The sequence below is a fragment of the Lycorma delicatula genome, chromosome 4, assembly GCF_047948215.1.
Source record: "Lycorma delicatula isolate Av1 chromosome 4, ASM4794821v1, whole genome shotgun sequence".
NCBI classification, from domain to species: Eukaryota; Metazoa; Arthropoda; class Insecta; order Hemiptera; family Fulgoridae; genus Lycorma; species Lycorma delicatula.
In genome coordinates, this window is record NC_134458.1 from 81,161,111 (window position 1) to 81,188,063 (window position 26,953).

At 25.7% G+C, this 26,953-nt stretch overlaps 1 protein-coding gene across 1 annotated transcript in view; it reads right to left on the reverse strand.

Annotated features, from left to right (window-relative positions):
- Nucleotides 1-369: 369 nt before the first annotated feature.
- The window catches only part of LOC142322658 (uncharacterized), a 440,476-nt gene continuing 413,892 nt past the window's right edge, over nucleotides 370-26,953 (reverse strand). Inside the window, exons 20-21 of the mRNA XM_075361734.1 lie at nucleotides 21,027-21,097; nucleotides 370-603 (exon numbers count right to left, since the gene is read on the reverse strand). Of these exons, the coding sequence (XP_075217849.1) occupies nucleotides 370-603; nucleotides 21,027-21,097 (305 nt within the window). The remainder of the gene's footprint in view (nucleotides 604-21,026; nucleotides 21,098-26,953) is intronic.

The window sequence follows — 26,953 nt, forward strand, 5'->3', positions numbered from 1 at the left end:
GAAATTCCATGACAGTTTGATTCTTCGTGTTTTTCAATATTCCTTGTTAAATGTGCTCAGTCAAATTTTCTTCTTATGAAGGCTAAATCACAGTTTGACATATCAAAAAGCCAGCACGGTTGACAGTAACAAATATTTATTTTTATTGAATAGCACAATCATTGTTTTTAATAATAATACTTCTCGATTAAGCCTCTGTTTTTATTGCGACCAGCTAAATCTTTAGGAAAATGCCTCTTTGGTTGACAGGGACCAAACCTAAACATAACATTTTTGTTTGGTAGTCAGAGCTTCTGAAAAATTTCCTTTGTAACATGAGTCTATTTCTATATCAGTGGGTTATGGAAGAACTTTAGTTTCTAGCTGAATTTATTTAGGTGGAGATACATTTGTAAAATCCATGTCTGATTTGTCTTGAGAATTATTATCTTGACCCTCTGATTTGTATTCATAAGAACTACAAATGGGCAGATTATTTGAATTGACAGTTATAAAAATTGATATTTTACCAACTTTTCGTAAAATATCCTTTTCTGCTACTTCCTTTTTTATTCTTCTCTTTCTAAACTGATCACCACTTAGTTTTTTGACATCTCTAACTGCCTACAATAAAAAAAAAATTTTGTTAATTCTTAAAAATTAATAATTTATAAACTAATCGCATACTTTTTAAATTATACTCAATAAATCCAGAAACAATCTACACAAATTGTTTGGTAAAATAAAAATCATAAGATGTACTAAGTCGTTGAAACAAAATAAACAATTAAAATAATATGAAAAAATGTTCAGTCACTAAAACAGGATAAATTGTAATCCGCTCTACACTCAATATGTGTTCAAAATCACATTTAAAATAAAACACATGAAACTTACAAATTTTTTCATTGCACAAGAATACTTACATTCGTAATAATTCTTAAATTACACAAAGTAAAGAAAGAACTAAAAAGCTAACGCTGTTTTAAGACTTTTCATACTATGGTGTACATTAAGCTGTTGCGCTCATTTGTTTCCAGATATCTGCTACTACGGGTTAAATGCAATGAAGTAAGCAGTCTTCATCAGCAGTGCGTATCTTCAAAATAAATTTGATGGCATAGTTCTATTGATGGTATCAAAGTATTAAAATAAATCCCTGAATATTTGCCTTTATTCTGCACCAACGTTAACATGCTCTACTTCTTAGTTATAAAACATAACTTTTAATACATGGAGTGGGTGCCCCCATAGTTGTACTTTTACACATAATAATTATCGTACATTTTAACAGGTTTATGTGTAAAAACTGTGAAATATGTAACGTATAATTATTTTCTGAAATCAAAATTATAATAAGTCAAGTGGATGTTAAAATACTCAGCTGCTTATATATTGTTTCATTTATCTAAAGAATCCTTTTTTATTTCTAGTACATTTTACAGAAAATCTGGCAGCTCAAAAAAAAAATTAGTACAAATACTTTTACAAGTCTTCATTTTGCCTTTTCTAATTTTGCACCCTTATGATTCGTGTGCCTGGAGCAGTTTGCTCCATGGTAGCTATGCCCCTGATTTGTTTTACTGTGCCTGAAACTATGTTTAATTATTTAGTAACTCGGAGACATTTATTAATATACTGCATACTAATGTATGGGAATTAATATGATGATCGATTTTAAATACAGGAGTGTAACTTGATTCATACATATAAAATATGATATATGTAATGGTCTTACATACACTCTTAGTGGTAATTTGTTCTGGCTCAATTATCGTCACACTATCTAGAACTGTCAACTATAGGTAAAGTAAACACATTGTAAGCATTTGTTTGTGATACCATGGTTATTAGGGTACTGTTGCAGTTAAAAGAATAGTTTCCAGCCTCCATTTTATTAATTTTTCCAATATAAAGCATTATTTATTATTGTAAATTTCTACATCTTTGCAGAGCTGAACATTCCATTTGCTGATAACATAAAAATATATATTTACATTTTTCCACATACATTACACTGACCAAACCTTTCATTTCAAATCAAAATTTACAGCTAAAATGAACTTGTTAAACTAGATGCTCAAATTTTGATCAACCTGAACTGCTGAGAGATTAATAATGGTATATGAGTTCTGAGGAATAATTACTTTGGTGTGTTCTTATAAATAAAAGACAAATATTTGGCTAAATCAAGTCTCTGTTATTAAACAAAACATTCATAAGTAATAATAATAATTATTACAAATAAAAATAATAATAAAATGTTAATAATAATTATAACAAATAATTAATAACAACTATGCTAATACTAATCAAGTATTATCAATGATAACAAATTATTATTTATAATTACAATTATAAAGACAATTTTTCTCAGTGTATTTTACCCTGAGGAGCTGCAATTTATTGGTTTATAAGGAAGGGAAAAAGGAGTTTTTATAAAATTACTACTACAGTTATAAGGAAAAATTTAACACGTATTTATATATTAAGTGTACATAAGGAATTCAACGTAGAAGAATGTATTTCAAAGTGATGCTTCAGATATTTATTTATTTTTTGCTTTTTAACAGTACAATTGGACTTAATTTTAATATTATGCTATACTAATAATAGTATTGTCTTACAGACATTTATTTGCATGTTATAGAAGTCTTTTACAAGATACAATACATAAACTATTTGCAAAGCTGTACACAATTTTATATTATATATGTATATAATATACATTTATAGATATATACATTTATATAAGTATATATATAAATATTTTAATACATTGTAACATGAATCATGTACTCTATAAATAACATAATTATAAAAAATTTATATTTTAATAAAAAAATTAACAAATTAACTGGACAGTTTATTATTTTACCATCAATTTTTAAATACAAATATACATACAGACATATAAAAGCAGATTATAATAAATTTACTTCCTGAGTTTAAGGTAGACAAAATAACTCTGTTGGGCTAAATGAAGTTACAAGATTTTTAGTACTGTAAATAAATAGTAATTATAAAATAAAATTATCTTATTATTGGGATTAAAATTGTTTATTTCCCTATGCTGCAAGTATTTAGAGCTTATTAATACAAAAGTGTTTAAAACTTCATATTTTTCCATTTATAACTATGTCTGATTTTTATTTTAATTAATTTTTCTTAAAGAAGAAAAAAGGCTTTATGTGTTTCCCACTTCCTAAACTAAATTTATCAGTTAAATTGAAATAATTATGATGTCTAAAACAGTTTGCCAATTATAAAATGTAAGGACTGCTTGTAATGCTTGAGAAATGCTGTTTAACACTATTTTAATATCTTAAAGCTCATTAGAGTAATTAAGATAATATATGAAGTTGGCGTTATTAAAACTTACTAATATTATAGATACTCATTATCAATCTTTACTGTTTTATACTTCATAAATTAAAAGATAATGATGATATTTGTGATGGCTGGATATAGAGTTGCCAGCTCATACACTGTAGTAGCATGAAATGGTCTTTCTGAGGAAAAGGTGTGTGTGTCTGACTCATATGGAGGCATTTCTTTCAAAAGCCTTTTGAAGATAATTATTAATACCTCCTTAGGTGCTGAAGTAGTGTTTTCTATCTGGTAGCAGTATTAATGGTACCAATTTCTAAAAAGTTAAAATACTCCTTAATTGTGTAATTAGATAACACACTCTGTGTGTGATATGTTTGTAATAACTTTTTTGTTAAATTTTTGTTGTGAATTCATATTGTTCAAATGTGTAAAAATTTGGTTTTTTACTCTATCAATATAAAATGTACATGATACGATTAATGTTTTGTATATATGTCCCATTTCTATGAGGCTATTTTCAAAACCTGAATCTGTTGTTATGTGTTACTTGTATCTATGTGTACTTGTTAAGTGTCTGTTCAGTCTGTCTTATGTAGTATTCAATGAAATCATTACAATTTCCTGGGGTGCTATAATGTGTTTTGTTAGTTTGTTGTGTGTTCTTGTACATTTTATAACTTGTAAATATGAAATTATATTTTATACATTGAAATTAGTTTAAAGTGTATAAGCCCAATAAATAAAGTTTGAAGTTTTACCTTCTCAGTCTCTTGAAATGATCAGCTATTATTCGAACCTAATGGATAATAAAAGAAATTAATTTCCTTTGAGATTTCGTGCAATGCATGAATTCATTAGTACAACTGAATAGAAAGCTTGTTCATGTTACTGAAGGTGAGTCTGAAGTACATTACTTTGTGGGTGGACTCCCCTATATCATACTACTCACCAGATTAAATTATGCTAGATGTTATAAGCTGTCTGTCGGAATATTAATTAATTAAACCCGTGGAATGAACATGGATTATGAATTCCAAGACAAAATTTATAATAATTTCATAATAAATGAACTGAAAATACATGAAAATTACCACAAGAAACACCTGACTGTCGTGTAGTAATTGATTAAAGTGACTAATATTACAGGCAAATCATAACCGTTATTAAAATTTAAAAAATTATAAGAATCTTATCCTTCCACTAGATTTAGTAAAATAATGTCTGATTCTTTTTTAAACAAATAGTCAAAGATGTATTTCTATGGAGGGTAAAAGAAAAAGTAAGTGTCTAAATGTGCTGTAGTTCAACTTCTTCCAAAGTCGATGTATAACTATGTTATCATTTTTAGACATTTTTTAAAACTCTAACAATCTGTTTTTAAGACTCTTTAATCAATATAATTTAAAATTATAATAAATATAATTTAAAATAATTCTAATAGAAAGGTGATCCAAGATTGTGAAAACTGCGGCTAAGAAAAGTGACAGATGAGTTATTTGAGTGACATATTTCAGTTATATTTGAAACAACAGCAATACAATACTGTAATAGTGAGGCTTTAGAGATTATTTTTATTTTCTAATAAAATATGAATGATATTAGTCTATTACATACACAAATGTCTGGGGGCACTGTACGCAATACCGTGGCAAAATCGCTTGCAGTACCTGGCTTAATTTTAGATTAGTGTGGTTGATGTCTTCAGATTGCATCCATTTACATTTATTTATTGTACATGAGAAAATTGCATTCCAAATGTCTGAAATGTTGGAAATTTTTATATTACTTAAATTTCTATAGAAAATCACTGTAGTACTGACATAAACACGAGTATGCATGTTGTGTAGGACATAGAATCAGATGCCTTCCTTGCAGGACTTCTGAGCCCTTAGGTATTTATGTAACTCAATAATTCTTCTGTATAATGATATCTTACCTACACTAATTTCTTTATTGTTTAGTGGACATTTTGACAAAATTCCATAAAACAAGTACTCATTTGTTGTATACTCATTTGAACTGGTTTTGAATGTGACTAAACTGACCATTACAATAAAAAACTGTTAGATGATTAAAAACTACTGATGAAGATACTTTTGTAAAGCAACAGTGTCTAGTCTTTTGGTATAGCAAGAAAATAAGTATATACAGAGTGGAAAGTGGAACTCAATCGGTTATAAATTAGCATCAACTTTTTACTAACCTACCGTCAATTCAATCAAATCCATGCTTGTTAGAATATTCCAATTTACATCGAACAGTAGTGGTATTGTTTTTGTTTTGTACTGAACCTGTCTATCCTCTCAAAGACATCTAATTTATTAGGGATATCTAATATATAAATACATATATAGTTACTATAATTTTGACTATTTTTCATGAAAGTAACAGAAATATCTACTTAAAATGAAACTTAGTAAATGAGTTTTTTAACGTTTGCTCAATAATAGCAAAATTGTACTATTTTTTCCAAACTGACACTTTGTGGGTTATACGTTCAGCCTACTGAATAATGGTATCTACTGGTAACAACAGTCACTTAATATACATTTATCATTGGTAAATAAAGTTCAATCAAAATATTGAATGCTCATGACCAGATATTGTGCATTGATGGTTAGCTAATTGCCCATTATTATTATGTTTTAAATACAGTATGTGTTGTTAGTTTAGATTACTATACTGCCAAACAATACTGTATACTATGCTGTTATAGACAAATTAGAAACCAAAATATAAGTTAAACGACTAATAGTTAGCTACTGTTTCATTGCCTGATGCGGCCAACTTATTAGTTACTAATATACCCAAAATTTAAGCGTAGCTTCATAATTTTTTATGAATAAAAATGTGTTACATTATCGTACAATATTTATCATTCAAAATCTTATTTGATAATATAGTTCATGGGTGTACTGTAAGAAAAAAATATGTTAAATTTAATATATTTGCACAGACTATTACAAAGAAAGGGGTGTGCTAAATGGTTATTGAAATAAATTTTCAAACAGAGACTGCTGCTTACAGAAATATAAAAAATCTGAATCATATAAGCATTCTGGGTGTTAAATGATCATCATTAACAGATAAAGGGGGATTATAAAAACAAAACGTCAATAAAAGATTATTTCTTTCAAATTAAGGTATAACGGTAAAATACTTATAAAAACAAAACGTAAAATAAAGAATATTTTATTATACTTTTATTTATTTTAAACCTTCTTTTTATGTATAATTTTTATTTTATTAATAAAAAAAATATCCTTTTTTTTATAGATGCAGGAAATTTGTATCTACTGATGATGGCTGTTAAACAAATAAAATACACTTCTACATTGAGTTTTTTAATTTTACTCATTGTAAGAGTTTTTTAAGTTTTTTATTGAAAATTTTCTTAACTGTAGTATCAGAATCATTTTCAATATTTTAAATAAATATATCCAAATATAATAATACTTTTAGGATATGAAAAAAATCTTTCTGAACAATTCAATTTCAAAAAACATGGAATTGAATTACTAGAAAGTCCTTTTTAGTATCGCCTGTATTGCTCTTTGACCACTAATGAAGATATTTTGAAAAAAGGTCTTACAATTCCATGTATTTTGAAAGTGTCATTAAAATTTTTAAAACATAAGTAAGTCTGGCGCAAAATGGTAATCAGCATATTCTTACAACTTGTTGGTTTGGTAACACCTGTAACGTCTCAAGGAGTTACATGCAAAGCTGAAGGTATTAAATATGGAGGAAATGTTAGTCTGAAAGCTTTATTGAAAAAAGTTATAAAACTTTATGCTAGAAAGTTTTATGTTCAAAAGATCAAAAAAAGTTAGATTACATGGGTGCAATTTCCCTGAATGCAGTTGGTATTTGCTTAGCTGAGGACCACAGCATTTGATATCACTCAAAACACAAAAATAAAGTAATACAATGAAGCCATAATTTTCTTTTCAATACCATTTATATTTAGTTTAAAAGTTAAATTTTATTGTATTTAAGTGTTATTGACTTTACTTTTGCCAATTAAGACTCAGATCACTGTCTCTTTCATATGTATAACAATACTTACCAAAGAATTAAACATATCAGTTCTTTTTGACTAATAAATGAATCATGAAGAAAGTCAAGTTGAAACTGAATTATTTACATTCCTGATGATGTTTTAGAAACTTTCAAAGTTGGATAATATAATACTTTATATTATTTTACTTGTCAACACTAAAACAATCTTCAAATTGCTGCACTTCTGGATTTACCAGAAGATTGCACTTAAGTATTTATACACACACACACACACTCACAGAGAAAAAAATTTTCCATTAATTATTTTAATGATTTCAGCTCACATAAAATAAAATAGTGCAGTTAAATTAAATTTTAAGTACTTATTATTTATTTTGTTAATTTTGTACCAACTACTTTATAAATATAATGATTCATATCGTGTAGAATCTAATTTTGTTGGAATTTTAAAGCTAAATATTTTAATGTATTTATTAAATTAAATATTAAATATTTTATAATTGAATTAACATTTATATTTTTATACATTTTTAAATGGTGAATATAAAATTAAAGAAAATATCACACACTAAATTATTATTATTAAATAACAAAATTCATTACAAGAATTATTTAACAGTTATATACAAATTTGAATTATCACAAACTAATGGTCTATATACAAGTTTTCCTCATAATTTGCTCTTATACTTTTTTTAACATTTTGCTTTTTTAGTTTATGAATAAACTTCAGGTAATTGTTACTAAAAGGAAAGTCAAATAAATTACTTAAAAGTGCTCTTTTTTTAACGGAGTTTGACAGCATTCGTTAATTTTTTGTGGATGACCTAAGATTAATATTATGAATTTTTAACATAAATTCTTAATTTAATTTATTCTGAAACTACCAAATAATTAGTTCACCTATTTTTATTTATTACTAAAAAGAAGAAAAATATCTGTTATCAAGAAATTCTTTATATTAAATTTCTACTTAGAGGATATTATCGTAAAATTGATTACCTGGAAGTAAAAATTTCACTTAACTACAATAGAATATTTTGCATTAGTAGGTAGAATTTTCTCACTGAAAGTTTAAGTTTACCTTTTAACAGGATATCTTACTGTTATGCATCATACAAAGTTAAAAAGAGTTTGATCATCATCTTGAGCTATTGTTTACTTTTTTATTTTGTTTATAATTCTATATTCTCTTTTCTACTTTACTAACATTAACTTTTTATGTTATTTTACATTTTACAATTTTAATTTCAAAAATTCATTATTCACATGATAGTTTTAAAAGTTTACAATACTGTGTAACTAACTACTTATTCTGAAAAGAAGTAATTTACTTAAAGCATATGAATTATTTAATATTTACATTATTTTGTAAAAAAAACCACACCATTGCACTGCATTATATACAATTTTATTGAAAAAACAATTGTGATGAAAGTGAGAGTAAAAGTTGTGGAAGTTAGATAGTTTGTGTTAATGAAGTTAAAGAGGTATATTCCCCTTTTATGTAATTTTAAAAATGCTGCTTATTAATGGGAAAGACTCAGACGATGCTCACTATCTATCTGTCTTTATATATATATATATATATATATATATATGCGTGTGTGAAATAATGAACTTTTTTGGGGGTAAGATGGGTAGTCACTCTATTTGGTAAATATTTGTTTGGAATATATGTTACATATCAGGATTAGATCTAGAATATGCATGAGGAGGCACAAGGATCAGGCTGCACCCACTCATAAAAGAGGAGTGGTAAGGAATGTAATATGTGTACAAATTAAATATGAATTTTTACATTTTGATTGATTAAAGTAGAATATTCAACTTATAACTAATATAAAACATTTTATATTCATTAATTATACAATTTAAGGAATGAAAGAAACAGTTTCTCATTTAATTTATTTTAAATTAAAATTCAATTATAACTCTTATCTCTTTTGGATCATTTTAGATTCAAAGAAATGATTGTAATGCTCTTGAATGTTACAGTTTCAAAATTTCTACCTTTTTATTTTTAATAAAACTTAACTAGTAATTTCAGATGGTGAAAATATCTATCATGCATTTTCTTTGATATTATTAAAATGTGCAGTTATAAGAATCCAAAATGACACTAAACATTTGTAATGAAATGTCTAGATCCTACAGAATGCTTCATAATTTACAAAAAATTCCTACCTTGTAATGAAGAAAACAAACTGTTCACATAAAGGCACAATATGATTTTTAACTGAAGTAAAAGTTCTCTCTTAAAAAAAATTATTATTGGCAATTAAAATATTTTTTTCCACAGAGTGTAACCCATGACACCTTCGGTAAAATCATTTCTTCATAAGCACATATTATTATTTAGATAGTATAAAATAATTGTTTTTTGATTATATGAGTGGTATACGTAATATTTCATGAATATTGATGAAATCAGTATTTTTGGAACTACTTCAGTGAATTTGAAACACAACTACTCAAGAACAATAATGATAGGTCCACTAACATAAATGTTATGACTTATGCTGTCATTTTTTACACCCGCAACAGTGACTTTATTCACAATTTATTAGTGAGGAAGGTTTTATGTTTCAGAGGTTATCATGGTGAAATACCTTGAATGATGATTTTAATAACTTATTCCTAAAATATAATAATATCCTTCTCTATCAAACCAGTCAAGAGAACTATTTTCACATAAAACATCACAATACTTTGACCTACGAGAAGTTGGCCAAATTTATTATATTTCAATTCCTGTTATTATAAATTACTGACTCACTTAAAACATCTCATCAATAATTTATGTTATGTCAAATTAAACGATTTTAATTATCTGTAATCTTTTACAAAACCAGCTTTGTGAGTTTCTAAATTATACTACTAACTGAAAAAGAAAAAGTTGTATATTCTAACTTTCATTTAATATATACTCAAATAATTTCATTCAATGACTTCTAAATATATATTTTATTTATTTATTATCTTCACTAATTTGTTTTACTATTTTTCATATATTAATTATTTTTATATATATTTGACACCATTATATATAGTAATAAGGACTATTCGAATAAACTGTTTAATTTCTGTTTATTAAATGAGCACTGAAACATAACCTTAATTGTTTTATGAAAGTTTACTTTTCGGTGTAATCTCTTAAGTGTTTGATATATGAATTTTAAAAAATAATTCCATAATTTGTCTGTATAAAACTGAAAAAAAAGAAAACAGAAGTACCTGAAGTTATCAGATTATAAGTTATAACCTTATCACTAAGTGGGTGTTGTTTACACTAAATTGTGTTTTAAAATAATTAGTTTCGGCAAGGGATACAGCCTACAATTGTTGCATTTACCTGAACTTAATTATTTGTACTAATGACCAGTTTTTAAATTTTCAGGAATTTTTGCAGAACAGTAAACAAAAGATAGGGATAAAAATCCAAGTTTTTATGAAGATGCCAGCGTATTATACTAATAATAACCATCAACAGGAATACTGACTTCTTCAAACCAAACAATTCACCTAAATGTCTATGTTGATTCAATATTCTTATTTCTTATTGATACCCAGTGTTAAAACTTTTATTTTAGTTATTAAAAGTAAATATTTAGTTGGTATTAATGAAATATCTTTGCTTTAAAAGAAGTCATAGACTTCTATTTCTGTCCATATTACAAATTTATTTAATAAGTCTTTCACTAATGGAGTATTTCCCCACTTGTCTTAATGGTTCTGTTATTATATAACCTTTCATAAGAAAGGTTCTGTACTTAATAAAATTATGGACTAATTTTATTATCATCTATACTTTCTAAATTATATTAAAAAAATGCAATACAAACTATTACATTTTCTTGTAAAACGTAACATATTGATTAAATTAATTTTGAACATAGTTTTAACAGAATTTTTCTGCCGATTCAGTTTTTCACAATTTTTAGAAATATTTTAAATAATGTAGCTAAAAAAATGCCTTTTTGCATTTTTTATGATCCCAGTAAAATGTTTGATTTATTTCTACATTTCTTACAAATGACAAAGCTAAGTAATTATGTAATCAGAGGGTCAACTTACAACTGATTACAGAGTCATCCCTACTGTTTATCCTGAGTGTAAAGAGATGGTTAAAATTTCATCTTTTGATATAATTGAACACATAAAAAAAATAGGCGTTTACTTCATAATGTCGAATGAAGGGTTTCACAGAATTTTTCCATGGTCCTTTGCTCTTTTTAATATTTGTTAATGATCTTTCTCAAAACATTACACTATTCATGTTACAGATAATACAACTGTGTCTACATAAGAAGACAGTTATAAAAACAGGATTAGAGAATTCTGTGTTATAATGAAAGAATCATTCATTAGATGGATTGAAACTATCTCACTTTAAATACAGATAAAACCGCTGCAATATGTTTCTTGGTAATCAGTTATTAATTATTGCTAAGCTTGGTAAAAATATATCAGAAGTGTATTATAAAATATATATAAACTTCATTATACCACCCAAAACATAACAGAAATTCTTCAGGCCACTTGTAAGTGACAGAATGAGTTTTCAGGATACAAAAATGGGATGTCAGGTTTATGGTGCTGTTAAATATGATTCATGTAAACTGAATTTTAAAAACTACAAATTTTGACATTTCCATATGATTACATTCAGAAATATGTAATGTTTAGTGAAAAAAGACAGTGTATGGTGAAAAAGGTAATCCCCCCTAAAAATGACAATGATCACTTGTATTAAACTTTCTTTCTTTTTCCTGTTCAGCCTCTGGTTATTACTGTTCAGATAATACTTCAGAGGATGATATGTATGAGTGTAAATGAAGTGTAGTCTTGTACATTCTCAGTTTGACCATTCCTGAGATGTGTGTTTAATTGAAACCCAACCACCAAAGAACACCGGTATCCACGATCCAGTATTCAAATCCATGTAAAAATAACTGACTGTACTAGGACTTGAACGCTGGAACTCTTGACTTCACTTGTATTAAACTACATGTAAGTAGCCTCACTTATATGAAACAATACAACTATTAATTTTTATGTTACAAAGAAAATACTTGGCTAACAAGAAAGACCTTATTACACCTTAGTTTCTATTTTTAAAACGCAGCCTAATCTACAAGACCAATTTATTTAAAATTAATTAAAAGATTTCCTTTAATAATATTACTCTTGAGGAATTAGTTAATAATATTATTCTGTTGAGGAATTTAAAAATATTTTTTATTAGATAAACCTGAATCTTTTGCAAACTTGTTTAACATACATTCAAGCATTTAGCAATTAATGACTTAAAAAACTTCTATTTTTTAACACAGTACAAATTTTATTTGTTACCTTCACAAGTTACAACACTAGGTTTCATAAAATTATTATTTTATTTTTGTATTAGTATAGGTTATAATTACTTGGATTGATTTATTTATAACTCTTTATTTTAACAAATAAGTAATCCTACTCTGATCAAGGTTCTTACATGGTTTCTCTTGATCTTTCCTTGCAAATACTGGAGCAGTTCCTGTTTTTTATCTACTGAAAAATACATATGCTATTTCTCACATGATCCATAAATATATTATGATCTGGATAAAGCACTAATTTTTAAACGATTGATTAAATTAACTGGTTTTGATAAAATAATTTAAATTATTCCTTTCAAACTCTGAATATTCATATATTATATGAGTCATATAATATTATATTATAGAAGTAATAAATTTGTTTAGTATTCTGACATTAAATATCTATTACTAGAAAAATATACGAAAACATATATTTTCTCAGATTGCAAACTTTCAAAAATTAAACTTGTGAGCAGAATTAGAAATTTTTAGTCACTAAATAATATAAAAAATATTACTTAAAGACTATAAAGCTTTAAATGACTCACTAAATCATATTTAATAAAATATTTTCATAAACTCACATCATATATTCAGTCACACTCCTAACCATCTTTGGTGAATCATGAGTTTTTGTCTGAGGCACTAAAGATGGCTGCAAAGGTGACTAAAAAATGTTTTCGTGAGTTTTGAAAACATATTTTATTAAATTTGGTTAGGTTTATTGTTTAAAATAAGTTTACAGATTTCAATAAAATTTCATTATTGACTATTATATACAAAAATATAGCAAATATGCACCATCATCAATTATTTTATTTGAAATGAGATACATTATTGAAATACAATAATAAAAATTTTGAGTTTGTTTGTTTGAATAAGACCATGAAAGCAGTTAATGCTTATGAATTTAAGCTTATGAATTCAACAGCTGAAATTTAAAAAAAAAATATTTTAGTGCTGAATTTTCCAGTTTTAAATGTCAAAAAATCTTAATTTTTTTCAAGTACAGAAATCAGTTGTAAAATTTATATGTCCATTCAATTTGTGCATAATCTGTTTATTGTAGAAGTATTTTGTTTCTGGAAAATTTTAAAAGTGGTTTTTAAATTATTAAAGTGAAAATGAATATGTTTTTATTTTTTTTATGTATATATATGTTAACATCAAATAAATAAAATTTTTGTCGAATTTTGAATGACAAAAAATGCAGTACTTATAAATTTTATACTCATTATTTCAGTTGATAAAAATATATTAAAAATTAAATTAGTATGAAAATTTTGGAATAATAAAATACTACATTAACATGTTCTTCTTTAATTATCATGATGAAATGTGATGACTAATACTAATTAAATATTTATTAATAGCAATATTATTAATATCACAATATTAAATATTATTGTTAAATCCTTATTAACTTATTATGGGTACTCATTATCTTACAATGACAGATATAAGAGATTCTAATTGTGGCATATGTATATATGTAGTAATGAAATTCATTTAAAATTTTTTACTATATTTAATTTATCTCAATTTGTGTAATTTGTAAAATTTGACTGCTGATGATGAAGTAACACTCCAAAAGCGCAACAGTTAGTTGAATGTTTTTAATAAAAAAATAACAAAGCAATGTACTTGCACGCATGTTTTATTGTTAAACAGGACATTCCAAACAGTTTTGTTTACAATACTTATTAACTTCAAAGAAGTTCTATATGAACACCTTTTGTGACACATAAAATGTCTAGATGAAATTAAATTTCACGCCATACATTACAAAGAATATTTAGAGTTATTCCATTAATTAGACCTTCGATTCTTCTTTTTAGTCCACTGATGCTGGCAACCTTCATTGCATACACCTTGTTTTTGACAATCCTCCAAAGAAATAAATTGAATGGTGCAATGTCAGGGGATCAAGATGGCCAGGGAATTGGTCCATTCCAACATTGAAAAAATTGTTCATGGAGGTAGTCCCTAACATGTAAACCTCAGTGTGGTCGTGCGCCATCTTGTTGGAAGTAAATATTGGGTTGTTGGTGTTAAATTTGGGGTACTGTGTACTCCTGTAATATGTCAAGATAACTAGTGCTAGTAACAATTGGCTCAGTGAAGAAGAATGATCCGATCACTTCATAAGTAAGCACATCAAAGTTAATTTTCAGGCTATTAAGTTTTGTTTGCTGAATGACAAGAGGTCTTGCTATCCCATATCTGATAATTATGACGTTAACATGACCAGAAACATGGAAGGTAGCTTTGTCAGAGAAGAGTACTTTTTCTAAAAATGCATTATCTTTGTTCACTTTTATCAAGAATCATGGAAAAATTGTAATGGTGTAGTTTACTGTCATCTTCAATTGTATGCAACAACTGAATTTTGTATGCATGAAATTTTAGGTACTTGTGTAGAACTTTCACAATTGACAATTGTGGTATTCCCACTTTTAAACTCGCATGACGAGTCGATTTACCTAGGTTTCTCTAAAAAGTTTCTTTTACTTGATCCCCAACTTCCTTGGAGACTGGAGGTCTGCCAGCCAGCACCTTTTTTGTGTACCAGACTTCCTGTATCCTTAAAACTGCTCATATAAATGTTTAATAGAGTTCATTAGGAGAATTACAGCCATACTCTAAACAAAAAAAATACGAACAGTAATAACAGATCTTCTTTCATGCAACCATATTATGCACGTAGCTTTCCCCTGCATGGTAGCCATTGATATTTACCCCTGTTGTTTCATCGCACTGGCATGTTCTGTTCATTCTAGGTCATCAAGTAATTCTAGTTCATTCAAGTAACTCTAGTATCTACACTAATGTTTGAAAAAATTAACGCACACTACAATGCTCTTTTAATTTTTTATTAACCCATAAAATGGGCTGAATAATTTAAGATCATTGTCTATATATATATATATATAAACAATGTAAAGTTGATTCATTGTTGCTTTCTATATTTCTTGATAGGATGATCCAGCAAAACAAAACACTATTATAGTTAAAGAAAAAGCTGCATGACACTTCAAAATGGTCTTCTCTTTAAAAAGTATAGATCTTTAACAAAAAAAAGACAGTTATAGGTGGGCAGATGCACTCTTTTACTACAGATTACAAAGTAATTTGATGTAAAAAAAATGGTTAAATATAAGCAATTCTGAACAAATTAATTTTTAGCAATGGACTCAAAAATATTTTTTTCTGTATAATATACAGTTTTTCTCTGAAAAACATTATAATATAGTGTTTTTTTCTGAAGAAAATATTGCTTTATCATAAGTTCAGCAATTAAGCCAGCTGTTAAATTTACTTTTCGTTTGGTGTGTAATTTAATTTATCATTTCAGGTTTTAACAAACTTTTATATTTTTTTTAATTAATATTCTCCATACTTATATCTGTAATTTTCTTGCACAATCTTAAAGAAAATATGTCCATCATTAATTTTATCAAAACCTAACCTAACATACATTTATAAATACTTTTAAATTCATGTGGTCAAAAAAATTTCACTTTGTCAATTAATTCTGAATAACCATTACCAAGATTCAAAAATATTAAAAATTCATTTAAAAAAAATTATCTATGTATTATAAATATTACTTAAAAATTCCATACAAACGGTATAACAAATATAAACTTTCAAATTTTAATATTCATGACCACAGTCTATTTTCAACATATAAAACAAAATATATATTTATACATTATTATTTTTTAACATTTTGCTGTTTAACTTTTATGTTTATTTATTTCTAACATTATCACTATTGTCAATAAGCAAATGTGAGTTTTAATTTTCATGATGCATCATGTTTAAAAAATATAAAACAGTATTTAAACTGACTACAGTGCCCTTTAATTAAAAATGAGATTTTTTTACAAATTTTTCTGAGTCTCAAGCTACCATAATTTAAGATTCTTTAGAGACTAATTTCCAATGAAAGCTATGAAGTTATAAACTTTGTGTTGGTAGATGAAAGTTAAAGAAAAAGAAAGGCCGATGAAAGCTAAATAAAGGTTTTATGTAGTAGATTTAAACATAATGCTGTAAATAAATATAAGTTGTAATAAGCAACATAAAAAAACTGTTAAAAAAACACCATCAATAAAATAATTTAGAACAATTTTTTAAATTGACCATAGTATGGCTTGTAAATTTGCTTTTTATAACTTTCACCTTAAGTGAAAGTGAAAGCCTGAGCTCGCTTTTGCATTTCAAAATTCTTTAGACTGCTGTTAGGAGCACTCAATATTGTGCTATTGAATCTGGTTATGAACGCTGTTTATTGTATGGGATGAATACAAAGAGAGCATGTAATTTAAATTATTTAGAAAGTTGTTATTTTATGTTATTATATTTTCCATTGTACAAGTATATGTGTTTTCCTTTCTGTACTGCTTTTGTGTTAGTTCATGCTACTGTTTAAATATGGTGATTTGTGTTAAGTGGCTGAAGTCAATTAATTTTGTACTCTAATGAAGTGCTTTTATATATTATATTACAAATCTATATACATCTATTTACAACATATCTTTATTATATTTATGTGGTGTTTTTTTATATATATGTATCAATGTTATTGCTATAAAGAGCTGCAACCTGATTGTCCTGTGAGGAATTTATTTAGTCAGAGGAGTTGAGTTTATATACTCCCTAAATAAGTTTGTTTGATTTTTTTACATCAACTCAGAACTCCATTGGTGGTCACTGAAGAAATTTGATTTAATGTGAGAGTTAGCTCAGAATCTGGTAAAGATTTTGTAACTTTCACTGAAAATAAAGGGTACTGTAATAGATGATTTAAAAACTTCCAAATTTCTTTACATGATACATCACAAATAAAAAAATTAAAACTGATAAAATAACCTCATAAAAACACCAAATATCTAAATATAAGAAAAAAAAAAAACACAAGTTTTAAGTTCATATGAAAAAAGTGACTGAAGATATGTTTTGGAGCATTGTACACAATTTTAAAGTGATTACTAAGCAGTGTGTGTTCATGTAGCACTTTTTTTATTTAGCAACTTTTGTTTAAATCATAATTTTTTGTTTTTAATTCATTAATACACCTCACTTTTTGTAACTGGTTTAACATGTGTAAAATAAATTAAAAAATAGTTAAATTAATTTAACTGATATTTTAATTACAACATTATGTAAAAAATAACAGGATAATCAGATAGGATTGAATTGCTGTGGTAGAATTGGTCTTTATAATAGAATGCAGGTAAAATAACAAAGCAGCTCATACATATCAGGAACCAGACTCTAAGGAAACATAAATAATGCTTCAAATTTAAATAAAAATGATCTAATAAAGGAAATTATGATTTATTTACATAAAAATTCACTGAAAAAATTAATGATAAAAAAAATCCAGAATAAAAAGAGAGGTTAAAAAAACACCTAACAGATAAATAATTATATATATATATATATATATATATATATATATAATACAAGCAATATTTTTTTCTTAAATATTTATTCAGAGAACCAATTATATTTACAAAATTTTAAATTATCTTTTATCAACAATTAATCTACTAGGATACAACAATTATTCTGTATAATGTTTTCCACAACTTAGAATAGGCTATATAACAATTTAATATTCTTTTACATATCTATAAAAGGAAATCAATTACTGTATTAGTTTATAACAGTAGCATTTTAAATACTACAGCTATTACAATACAATTCAGTTTAATTATTATTTTTAAAAATTAAACATATAATTATAGATGAAACAGCACAACCCTTGACAACAATTAATTTATTTAAATTATTGCACAATATAAAATTACATTTACCATCATACAACGAAAAGATGGATTGTAAATCAAGTACAATAGTAGCTATGATATAAAAATTGCATTCAATAATAACATGATTTTTTAACTTTACAAATCTGTATATAAGACAAAAATTAAAAAAATAACTGCCTCACTTTGCAGCCTATATATAGTCTTATGTCATAACCTACCCACAACAGAATCCGAATTGAATGGAAGCACTTTGACAATTCAATTATTAGAAAATCTTTCAGTTTTTCATTAAAAGAAGTAAATTTACTGGGATTTAACAAAAACCGGAAAAACAATAATGAAATATCAGTGGTCCTCAAAAGTAGGTTCTGTAATTCAACTTATTCCTAATCACTTCTGAAGTAATAATTTTTATTTTTCTGCTCTAATGAATCATTTATTTCCTTCTTTTCTGCTTGACTCCAACTTGGTCAGTGATTTTTTATCTTGCAGTAAATAATATTATTATTATATAACAAAAAAGGATTTGATTTCATATTCTTTATCCATTATCATATCACAGTTAATATTTTAACTAAATAAATCTTAACTAATTTTAACTAATCTTTTTATTAAATAAAATTAAACAATTATTTTTTAATGAATATTTGATACAATTTTAAAACAAATATTATTTATTTCCTAATGATTGTTTTTAAATGAAACAATTATTATTATTTATTTAATGCAGAGACATTTGATTCATTCGTTTTCTGGCTTCCCAGTACAATCACCCAGTAGATTTATTCTTAACATATTAATACTTATAACAAAAGTGAATCAGTAAGTTTTAGAAGGTGTAATGAGGGAAATAATGAAAGTAGAAGTTTAATCATACCAATTCAGAATAGGAAAGATAACTGACTCGGAATCTTGTAAGAAGAGAAGAGTTGATTAAAATAGTATTAAAAGAATTACTATAGTGAAAATATGAGAAGCTGGAAAAGAGTAAAAATTATATAGAATTTCAATAAAAAATGGAAGATATCAAAAAATCAAAAGTTTAGCTGGAAATGAAAGAGAATGAAGACTGACTTGGTGTAAAAGATCTTTGTCAAGGCAAATAATCATGATGTGATGAAATTTTTGAACCAGTAATGATGTAATAAACATGTAGGTGAAATAAAAAAAATATATGGGTTCACTAAACAATACGATTCGCTAAAATACTTTATTTAAGCTTTGCATTACCTTTACTCAGTTACAGTATGCAAATTACAACCTGGCAACCAAGTTTATGTTAATCCAAAGTTAAAAATACACTACAATTAGCTGGTTAACTATTTAATTTATACTTTTCTAATAAATCTATTTCCAATATTCAATTCCATCATTATTTTGATTTTCAAATGCTACATTCAAGCTCTAATTTTTCTAATGATTCTAGTAATGTGGAACTTATCAATCTCTTAATGAAGTGTATTTCCTTTACAAAAAAATATCCCAAGTATTTAAAAAATTTGATTTTTTACAGGCTTGAAAAGAGGATTAAAATAAGGTTCTATGTAAATAACAATATTTTATATTACGTAGTTATAATTTTTAAATCATTTGATAAACTCATTCTTTCTTCTCACTTTTTATTCACTTTTCCAAAAACCTAAATACAGAAGTAAAGAAAGACCTACCTTAACATATTTTACAACAAAACAGGTTGTTAGTTTAAATTTATGCTGAACCTAGCTGCCAAGTTATGAGTTATAATGTATGAGTAGAACTGATTTAACTGGTACCCTAAAAGTTTATCTTTACCTTTATTTTTTTTTGTTATAAATCATTCAATTTTATTTATTAATGCAATTCATTACTATGAAAATGATTCATACTCTACAAAATGACCTACTCATCTCAATACTAGTAAATACTTTAACATAAAAGTAAACTTGAATCTTAATCTTGAAAAACTCTTTTTCTGATAAAATATAAAAAAGGAATGTTATTTTGAACATATATAATTTGAAAAATTTAATTCTAAAGTTATTTGGTGTAAGAAATTTATTTCTGATTGCTAATACATTTACCAATAATGTGTGAAATCAAAAATACAACTGAAATCAATATGTTTTTAACATGGAGGTAAGCTTTTCTTCGTCAGTCAAATTTTATTCATCAGAATATTTAAATTCAAAACCAAAACAATGTGATTACAGACAAGAGTTATGAAAAAAGTATGATGAAGATATTCTTGACATTTTAGTTATGATCAAATTACTTTACTGTTTCAAATTATTCTGAAACATTCTTGTCTAACTTTTCTCCATGCCTCTTCATATTCCCTTAAAACATAATTATATTTAGATATATACTCGATATACAATCTGTTTTAGGCACAATATACTTTATTGAAAAATAATCTATTGGATGACTAAGTAAGCAGGCTGGTTTTGTAATTTTCAAGTGATTATTAAACTTAATTTGACACCGGCTATTTGGCTCACCATGAGTATGATGAAATTGTTATATTAAAATCATGAAAGTTGCACGCATACTAAATTATTTTTTGACATACTCTGTAATATGAAAAACCTTTAGGCTTCCTTCTTGAAATTCTGTAATGGGCAGGTTTTCTGCATAATTTTTCTATATCATTAATCATACATAATCAATGAACAAGCAGTACAGTATGTCAAAGATAAATGGATACACATAAGTTTGATTTTTTAAATATGGTTTATAAATGCATGGATTAGTAGAATAATATGTTTTATGTAATTATTTAATTAGGTTAAAATAGAGTTCTGAAGTTATATTGTAAAGAGATTAATTACTTTTACAAAAGATACAAAGTCATCTAAATAATCCTTAAATTCTTTAATTATATTCATGCACTAACACTCACACTGCCAAATCATTAAACAGCTCCAATACAACATAAATAATCTTAAATAATACCAGTGACTATGTTGAGTGTGATTTTCATACAGTAGGTTCAAATATGTTTTACAGGAAATTTATAAAAATATAACTCAATAAAAATTACAGAACTTTCGCTATTAAATCATTAATATAGTTGTTAAAATACAACTGGGGTGTTTTCCATGACACAAAGTAATAAAGCAATGTTCAGTTTATTAATGTTAGAAATTTTCAAATATTTTGGTTCTGATATAAATAAAGTATTTTCCGTTCTAGTTTATCAAAAGACTGATGAACTGGTTAACTATTATATTCTAAATCACTACAGAATCTTTTTACATGAATTAATACATTAAATAACAATTTTAAAAGGTTTAAAAAATTTGTTTAAATATACAAAATCTTTCTAAAAAAATCTTTAGAAGGCAAACGGTTTTAAAAACATAAAATTTAAAAAGAAATTCTCATTAACTTAGCCATGAAAAACAAACCAGTTTTTTCTGAGGAGTTGCTGCAACAGTTAACAATTATATTATTTGATTACTGCTGACTTTTGTTCTGTTAAATTTAGAGACTTTTGTTTTGTTCTAGTACTTGGCAGACCAAACTACAGTTTCAAATATACAATGATCATTGACATTAATGCTTCATCTATGTTTTCAGGAGACAGAAGCCTGTGAGATCATTTTTGAATTCTTATGATCTGTATAAACAGTAAACATCATTCCTTACTAGGAGTGTTATTTTCATTTAATCATTTAAGTGATATTACCTTGTTCAGTATTATTAAATGATAAATGATTAAAACATATTAACAGTCAAACAAAACTTGTGCTACTTAGTTTAAAATACATACATTTTTACGATATAATGACAAATTGCAATCCAGGCAGTGAAAATTTCTAAAAATACATGTATATAATAATAATAATAATAATTATAAATCACCACTAACGCCATAATTTTATCACACCCTCCTTTTCGAAAAATTTCCACAACAGATGATGTCATTTACAATCGTTATTCAGTAACTGAAATGTTAAATAATCTTATTAAATTACAATTACTTGAAACAGATATAATATAATAGATTCTATGTTGAGCCATAAGATTATTAGTAAGTGTAATAATAACAACAGTAAAGAATAATATTATAAAATAATATGAATAATAATAGTAACACCCACACACACACACACACACAGACTCACACACATGCACACACATATATTCTTTTTTATAACATTAATTATAATTAATTTTACAGCACAACACAATTTTATATGTAATCATAAGTGTTAATAACATTTTTTATCTGATGCTAAAATAGTAAAAAATAATGTCTATTAGTTTTCTGTTCCCTTGTAGTAGCTGTTTGTGATAACTGTAATTATTATTATATTTTTTATTAATTCCAAGTAATTAATTAATTATATGGGTTTGGAAGATCACTTGGTAATCATTTAAATTTAATTTTTGAGGTGAAACGATTTCCAAAAATCTGATACAGGACCAAAATATCAGATTGCCAAAAAAATCTCTAATACAGAAGTGAAGCTGGATATTGGTATATACAAATATTAATGGAAAATACATATATATTATAAAAATTAAATAACATTAATAAATATTCTTTTCCCACTTTGTTGGGGAAAGTTAAAAAAATATTATTTTGAAACTATGTTAAATTGACTAATACAATTTAGATGTAAAGGCATTCATTGTATGCAAGATGAAAAACAGTAATTTACCCTAGTTTCAATTGCCTCTTCCCCATTTTTTCCTTACCATATTCCTCATTACTTGTTTGTTGCAGATGTACTCTGAAAACTAGGTAAACTACATGTAGGCTTTACCTACAGTGTCAAATTGAGAATATCTAGCCTTGGTGCAAACCCTTCCTAAATGGAACAGTTGCGTGCTTGACTGCTTGTGCCTTTGTTTTAGAATTTTTTATTCTATTCAGAAGCTGCTCACAAAAACCAACATCGGTTGAAGTGGCTACAGGGTAAAGACTGAACTCCTATTCCTCTTATTATGCAAATTTATAAACCAAAATATCCTATATAATTGAGATTCATAGATGTGTGATGACAGCATATAGGAATATAAAATTTGTAGCAAAGCTTTGTTTTGTTTATTGTTTAAATAAGCTAATAAAATCTCAAAAATATAAACCCTTTTACTATGACACATTCTTTCTAAATTTTCTTAAACTGTTCAATAACCTGCTTTAGTCTTTCCACTAACATCTTGATTTACTTGCACCTTAATGTCAACATTCACTAACATTAATAATTTTTTATATGGTTGTTACTTTTTTATTATGTATGACTCTTATTGTTAGGAGCACCTTGAAAGGTAGTTTTTTCTCAGTACAAAAGGCAAAACGTTTCTTAGAATTGAATTCATTAATCTTATATTTGTTTTTTAGCTGTCAAGTCATTTAATCTTTTTCATTGGTATGATGTAAACATAAAATGTAGATGAAGAGACAATTTTACATAGTTAGGCATCACCTAGGGACAAACACATCCTTTGAATCTAGCATGTAAAACAGTTAACCAGCCATGTATAACAATACAGGATAAAACTGAGTGCCATATAACAGCAGGTTGGGTTAGATGGGAGTTTACTGTATCAAACAAAGCAACATATGTTATTAAAAAAACTCATCTTAGAAATATCTTAAGTATTAATAAAATGAGATTTTCTTAATAAAACAACTTTCTAAGTGTACTTTTAATATTTACATATCTGAAACAATTCTCTATATAGAAACAAAATTATTAAAGGTGGAGAAAAACTATCACACCTGATAACAATAATATTACAAACATTTGATAGTTTATAACAATAATAGCAATAACAAGAAAGGAAAAAAAATAGAAGTACGTACAAAAAAAATATATAAAACTAAATCATTGTACACTGGTTGTAATTAATTTTTTTCAGGCTGTCATTCAGCTGATACATTAAAAGAATTTTAAATACAACTCAAATTTGTGTCCTTCTTTTTTTTTTATTGCGTGATACTAATGTGAAAGAATTTTTTGCATTATTGAAATATTTTGTAAAATTAACTTAAAATATTATAAAATAAAAGCAATTAATTGTGTATAATACAGTTTCTTTAGCCAATTATTTGTACTATAATAAATACAATATATTTTTGTAAAATCAAATATTAAGACTGTCTCTACTCTTTGATGTTTTGTGAGCACTTTAGTTTGGGTGTATTAAGTATAAATAGATCCTAGTGTTCAAACTAGGAGTGTAACTCTAAAGAAATAAACTTATAAAATTAAATAAACTGTAAATTTTAAAAGAAATAAATCTCTTTTTTTGTTTCTATATTTATAAATATCAATGTTTAAAATTTTTTTTATAACAATAATCCATTACATTAAATACTAAAATAATTAAAACAAAATTTAAACATACCAACTAACAGACAAACAAATAACAAAGATAAAATTTATTCAGGCACTAAAAATTAGTCAATGTAATTATTTGAAGAAGCTTTTAAAGACTACAACTACAACTAAAACTAAGGTTTCTTTAGCAAAAATTAAACAAGAGCAAGAAGACCAGGCAATATTATTATATAAATGCATAAACATTTATTTTTACCTAACGGACTTTTCTAGAATATTTGAAATTTGCTGTAATTCCTTTACTTCTTGTTATACATGTTAATAGGTGGAATTTCAACAGAGAGCAGGGATTTCCCATTTCGAGATCATAATTATTAATAATGGCGTGATGTTCAAAAAACTGTCCCTATTGACATAAATATTATCAAAATAGATTAATATTTTAAAGACATTATTTATAGCTGAAGTTTTTAAAATGATTCTGACATTTAAATCAGTTACCTATTCTCATACCTTAGGACAAACAGCAGAAAGTAATATCATTATCTTTGTTTGTAATAATGAAATTTGAGTCATGTGTACATCATTAGAATATAATCAAATTTATGATTACAAATTAAAATGTAGACCTACCTATTCACACAAAAGAAAATATTTATTCTATTCTTAATTAATAAAATATTTTTTTTTAATAAAAAAATTGAATTGTGAGTATTCCATAACATCTTTAATGACTTTTCTAAATGTTCATATGAAAAATACTTAAAAGCAACAAATTAAGTAGTCTGTTTTAATACAACTAGTAATCACACTATAATATACAGAATGTCACGATCATACATCTTATGTTTGATCTATTTGTAACAATGAAAATAACATGAAATAAAATATAGAAAAAATATAGTGTGTTTGCTGATTTACTATAGACAGGATGTACATATTCATATTTCATACGCACTGTCATGTTACAACTATAATTTTTACAAAATATAATTGGAAAATTATGATATATAATTGGTATAATAAATATACATATATACTAATTATAAAATTGGCAAAGTATAATTGGTGTAATTGGCAAGTGTTAATTGGCTGGCAGTTGACATCTACTGATTATTAACCGACATATTGTGATATTTATATTCTAAAATGGTGTCAACTATAATTTTTTATTGTTCTTGTAAAGCAGAATGAGGAAATACATGTGGTGTTAAGAAATTCAATTTGTTTACCAATTGTATGAATGCTGAACACTAAATGAATCCTTTAGGATATTTATAAAAAAAAAAAAAAAAAAAAACAGACTTCAGTAGTAAAAAGCATTAACCTTGTGAAGAGAAAGGAGGGATTTACTTTTAACTCCTTACCAACCAGTAAAACCTCAGTAAATCGTAAAATTGAGATGCAAACAGTCTACAACTTCAATGTAAATCTCAAATAAATAAAAAATGACTAAATAATCTTTACCTAATGATTACGGGTAACTCTTGGGATAGATCATTTATTATGCTGAAAGTAAATTAATTCAGACATAAAAAATATAAATTGAATTAAATTATTTACTTTATCTTAGTTATTAACTGGATTTAATTTATTTTGTTACATTTATTTCTTCAGTGAAACAATTGCAAGAATCAAGGGTAGAAAAAAGAGTAAAGTTTGATACTATATAAATATCAAATAAAATAAAATATCATATCGTATTAAATAAAATGTTACTAAAGTAGATATTACAATTTGAAGTAGATGTATATTTAAAAAGAATTTAGGACAAAAATCTGAATAATTATTAAAAATTGTAAATTTTAAATTAAAGTATTGAATATATTTAAAAAAAAAAGTGGTATTGGTTTTGTTGCATTTACATAATTATGTTTATAGTAAGTAAGTTGAGTTGTATTCGCTAAAGTTCAATTTCTATTTAAACTTACTGATAATTTAATTGTTATTTTAAAATTGGTATGAAAAATGCTGAATAGCTGAATAAATATTTTAATCTTTTCTAAAAAAAGTATCAAAGCATGCGGATGTAAAAACAGATATAATCAGTGAAAAAAAAATGTTTATATTAATAAAATTAAAACAAATTCTTGTAATTGCACATCATAACAGAAGCACACAGAATAATAAAATTCACATACATGCATAATGGGAATCCCTGCCTCTAATATATTTTATTAGTTATCTCCATTTCTTGAACTAT